General features: G+C 37.5%; 1 protein-coding gene across 1 annotated transcript; it reads left to right on the top strand.

Annotated features, from left to right (window-relative positions):
• Positions 1–209: 209 nt before the first annotated feature.
• LOC106002002 (mitogen-activated protein kinase kinase kinase 5-like) lies at positions 210–2,797 on the top strand (the record flags this gene model as incomplete). The annotated part of the gene is made up of 2 exons (XM_013036927.1): positions 210–424; positions 2,644–2,797. Coding segments are annotated over 2 exons (369 nt in total), but the record flags the coding sequence as incomplete, so codon positions are not given.
• Positions 2,798–5,137: the final 2,340 nt, after the last annotated feature.

Genomic DNA, 5,137 nt, shown 5'->3' with positions numbered 1-5,137 from the left:
AATGTACTCATTATCTTGCCCATGTAATTGTAACCCCTCTGTACAGTATTTTCACACACAAAAAAAAGTTAAAAAAGAGAGTCTCATGGATTTTAATGCCCAGACTGGCTTCAAACTATGATCCTCAGATCTCAGCCTCCTGAGTAGCTAGGATTACAGGTGTGAGCCATCGGTACCCAGTTTAATTTGGCTTTTTAATGAAAACTTAGAGATACCTGTTAGTGTCATTTTCTTGTAACATTCTACTTCTGCTTCATTTTCTAGGGGTGAAGCTAAGTAGCCTTCTTGGTAAAAAAGGAAACTTGGAAAATCTGCAGAGCTACTGGGAAGTTGGATTTTTTCTGGGAGCCAGTGTCCTAGCCAATGACCACCTAAGAGTCATTCAAGCATCAGAAAAGCTTTTCAAACTGAAGACACCAGCATGGTGACAATAAACTCTTATGTGTCTATACAATTCTTCTAAATAAATAGTCTCACGGTGTACCCATATTTTATGTATTGAACTATAATTAGATAATTTTATTTTTAGAATAAAATCCAGAATCTTAAAGAAAAATGTCAGGTCCATAAAGAAATTGTGCAGAATATAAGGTCTGATGAATTTAGAAGGTGATCAACCAGCCACTTATGTAGGCTTTCCTCCACATTGTTTAGTGTACAGGGCCAGCTAGGCCAATGTCACTCATGTGAAGCAGGCCAAGGCCACACATTCTGTAGTACCTCCAAGTCTGATCGTATCTAGAACCTGAGATCACAAGTCCATCTCAGACTTGCTGGGCTGTGTTCCACACATACGCCCATTGTTCCTTCAGGAAATCCGTGTTTTCTTAGTTTTAAAAGCCTCATTCATAGTTTTCATTCCCTTTTACTTGGAGTATGCCAGAGATACAGAAGTGTTTCCCATGTCTGTGTGATTATTTTATGATGTCACATTGTTCTTGGAATGAGCCCAGCTCTTATTATCTGTGTGGTAGTGGAGAGATGAAAACAAACTTCCAGGTGCATTTAAGGCCATTGGGAAAAACAATATTAACACTTTTGTGTATCCCATAAAATGATTGAACATCACCTATGAAGTCTTGAAAAGATGAACAAAGATGCAGAAAAGGGATATTTTCAGAGAAGCTCCACGCAGAGGCTCTGACTGGCCTCATCCTGGAAGCCTTTGAAGAGATGGCCACACAGGATGGGCCTCATGGCTTCCTGCAGGACTTCCTCACAGTCAGGACTCCTTTAGTTTTCCCTGTAACACTAGGAGTGCAAGTCTGACCTTTCTCCTCCACTGAAATCCTTCAATCAATACAGTTTAATGGCTCCTCACAGCCTGAGGGCTAAAGTCCACCTTCTTGACTCAGCAAACAAGATTTTTCCCTCAGCCATCCAGTGTCAGCTCTTGTCACGCTCAGGGGCTGCAGTGTTCTCTCCTCAGAGTCCACACAGCCACGTACAGTGTCTTAGCACCTCCCTAGGGCGCCTCTCCAGCCCTTTTATCCAACTGGGAAACATTCCTATAGCAATCACATCTGCAGATAGAGCAGACCTTGACTTAAAAATGACTTCATGCCCAAGTCCCTTCTTTCTTATTTCTGATGTCCTTTAATTTTATTTTAGATATTTAGATATTTTATTATTATCTTTAAATAGTGGTAAAAAGGAGTTGCCATTTAACAAAACAATTTATGAATACAATATGCCTTGATTAATGCTATAAAAACGTAATTAGGCCTTTTGATGTTGACTGACTTGCTTAGTGGTGTCAATTTAGTCATATTGCCACTGATATTTATTTATATTTGTATGCATTTGCCTCCATGACACCATGCACAACCTGTTAATACAGAGACTGTATTAACAGCATGATGTCAGAAAATGATATAGAGTAGATGAGTCAATAGGTTGGCTACCAGTATAGCCAATTGAAAAGAGGTAGCTGAATATCTTTAGTAAAATGCTCTATTTTGTTCCCATGAGTGTTCTAATAACAGAGAAGGAAACTAAGACACAGCAGAAAGCTTTGGCTTTAGGTATTTTGACTTCTGTTAGCAAGAAAACAGATACCATCTTATGAAATAGTAAAAACTGCCAGAAGGCAATGCCTTTGTTCCATTAACAATATTTGTGGCCAGTTAACTTACATGTTTATGGTCTACAAAGTACTTACTTAGCCATTATCATGTGTCATTATCTTGCTCTTCATATTTCCTAAGCTTTTCCTTATCTTTGTATACTATAGAATACCTGTTGTTTCAGAGCAAACCAATCTCTTAGGTAGGGTCTGTTTCAGAAAGCTTCCTTAAAGGCACATATTTTAAAGCAAATGCATTCCCCCCATTCTTTACTTGATAGACTGTAGGTATATTATAGTCACATAAGAAGATAATTGGCCTAATCCAGTTGACTTAAACCCTATAAATCTCAGATTCCTCATCACTGAAATGAAGATAAAGCCTATTTTGTTAAATTTTATGAGCTCTAAATGTATATAAAGATACATTATATAACAATGAATAATTTGATGAATATGAATATGTAATTATTGATTTCACTTATAAACTATAATTAAAGATGGCTCATAGGGACAGGTGGTCCAAATTTATATGTTCTGATATATGTTGTGATTCTTTTAATTCTTTTAATTCTCAGGTACCTCAAGTCTATTGTGGAGACAATTTTGATATATAAGCATTTTGCAAAACTGACTACAGAACAGCCCGTGGCCAAACAAGAACTCGTGGACTTCTGGATGGATTTCCTGGTGGAGGCCACAAAAACAGATGTGACTGTAGTTAGATTTCCAGTGAGTACCTTTGATTGGAATAGTTTGTTTCTGTCATTTCTTGTCTTTAAACAACATCTTGTGAAGCCATGTGCCTGTGGCTCACTCTGTAATCCTACCACTCAGGAGGCTGAGGTCTATGGATCCTGTTTCAAAGCCATCTTGGACAGATAAATCTGAGAGGCTCTTACCTCCAGTTAACCAGCAAAAACTGAAAATGGAGGTATGGCTCAGGTAGTAGAGCACTAGCCTTGAGCATAAGAGCTCAAGGCTATTAGTTCAAGTCCTAGAATTGGCACGCGTGCACACATGCACCAATGGATACTTTTAAATTCTGCACTTTTGTTGATATGGTCTCTAGGATTATTGTCATATTTGTGGTGAAAATTATCAGGCTTAGCATTGTTATTTCATCTCTAGTCCTCATTCCTCAGGAGTCCAGATTACTCAGGTAGATCAGAAATACTCATATAATATTTCTAGTCTATGTTTGCAATGCTTTGACCATTGTTTGAGGTGTGAAATTCATTTTGTCTAGTCTCTAGCAGACTCTGTGTTGTATATATGTGTGTGTGTGTATGTGTGTTCACAGATGTAAACACACACATACACACTTTTTAAAAATGAATTCTTCTCAGCTGGTGCCATCCCCATCCTGATTACACTCAGAACATCACAGTAAGGAATATGGAGTTGGCATCCAATTGAGGCATTACTGGCACCTCACTGTGAGCACAGCTCTTCTCATGTCCAAACGATGCCATAAAACTCTTGTTTTGAGCTCTATCATCTAAGTCCTCTGTATTCAGAAGTGGTGACAATTCTAGCTGCTGTGGATAAGATTGTTTTCTTCATTTAATTAAATCCATCGCTGGCATTAGCAGCTTCCAGAAAAAGCCTTGAACTCAGCAGGATCCTTAATTGAAAAGCCTTTTAAACTAAAACACTTCACTTTATTTTCTAGCCTGGATAATGTGTAGCCTAGCAAAGTCCTTATCTTGGAGTGAGCTGGCAGCTTGCCTTCAGTTTGTGCTGTGAGTAACAATAAATTCTGTGGTGAATGAAGAGAGCACACAGCAGGAGGACTTCATTGACTGTTGACTTGATGACTATAAAATTGACCATGAAAGGAAAAAAATATATATTTGCCACTTTGAACTAATTTAAATTCATTCAATACGAATTAGTGTTATAATGTAAATAATGATATTAAAAATAGAAAATATTAAATGAGAAGTTTTGAAGTCAGGTGTAAATTCCAGTTTAGACAGGCTTATAAGGTCTAAAAGAAAATATCATCAGTTGATTTCATTAAAAAATGAAGGATCTAGGGGGTGTAGCTCAGTGGTAGTGACTTGCCTATCATGCATAAAGCCCTGACTTCAATTCCAAGTACTCCTCCTCCCAAAAAAAGAAAGAAAAATTTTTTCAATAAAACACCATAAGCATGGCATTCATGGGTTAATGCAAAGCAGTTTGTGTTGAATCTGGAGCATTTAATGTAAATGTAAAATGGTTAGTTTGCGTAAAATGCAAAAAGAAAATCCTTCTACAAATTGATAAGCAAAAAAGGAGTATATCATATAAAAATAATTAACTTTACCATGTAGTCAAGTAAATATAAATTAAAATGTTACACCATTTTTTTTGCCTGTTGGCCTCAAATAAATAAAAGGTTTACAACCGTTGACAAAGGTATGAATATAGGGACTTTTCTTTAAAATGCTGGTGGGAATTGGGAAGCCATGGAGGGAAGGAAACAGTAGGACAGTGGGAGGGACATGGGGACTTGCGCTTTATTCAGAACAGGAGATGAATGTTTTGCTATCTGTAGTTTGAAATCACAAGGTGATATGTTACCTTGAAAACTTTCTCATAGCATACTGTTGAATTCTTTTTGCTGCAATCTATCTCCATCTGCACTTAGAACCAAGTGGTTTGTTTGGAGCTCTCTTGGTGAAGAGAGTCTAAGACACAGGATTTTGGATTTCTACTATTTCTCCATCAGAATTTATGACTTGAGCATTCAAAAATCACCTTCCCCCTGTTGATGCTTGTATGGGGTACAAAATTATGCTAAGAATATAGGTTTTTTTATAGCTCTTCTATGATGGAGCCTTTTAAAAAAATTTTTTTGGGATGCTGGGAATTCATCTTGTCTTAAACATGCCTGGCAGCTAATCTACCACTGCACTATACTCACAAAACCCGCAACATGCAACTAATCTACCACTGCACTATACTCACAAAACCCACAACATGCAAGTAATCTACCACTGCACTACACTCACAAAACCCGCAACATGCAGCTAATCTACCACTGCACTACACTCACAAAACCCGCAACATGCAGCTAATCTA

Source organism: Dipodomys ordii, unplaced genomic scaffold (genome assembly GCF_000151885.1).
Source record: "Dipodomys ordii isolate 6190 unplaced genomic scaffold, Dord_2.0 Scaffold1773, whole genome shotgun sequence".
In the NCBI taxonomy this organism is placed as follows: Eukaryota; Metazoa; Chordata; class Mammalia; order Rodentia; family Heteromyidae; genus Dipodomys; species Dipodomys ordii.
Note: the sequence above shows the minus strand (reverse complement) of the source record. Positions and strands in the feature narration are given on the sequence as shown.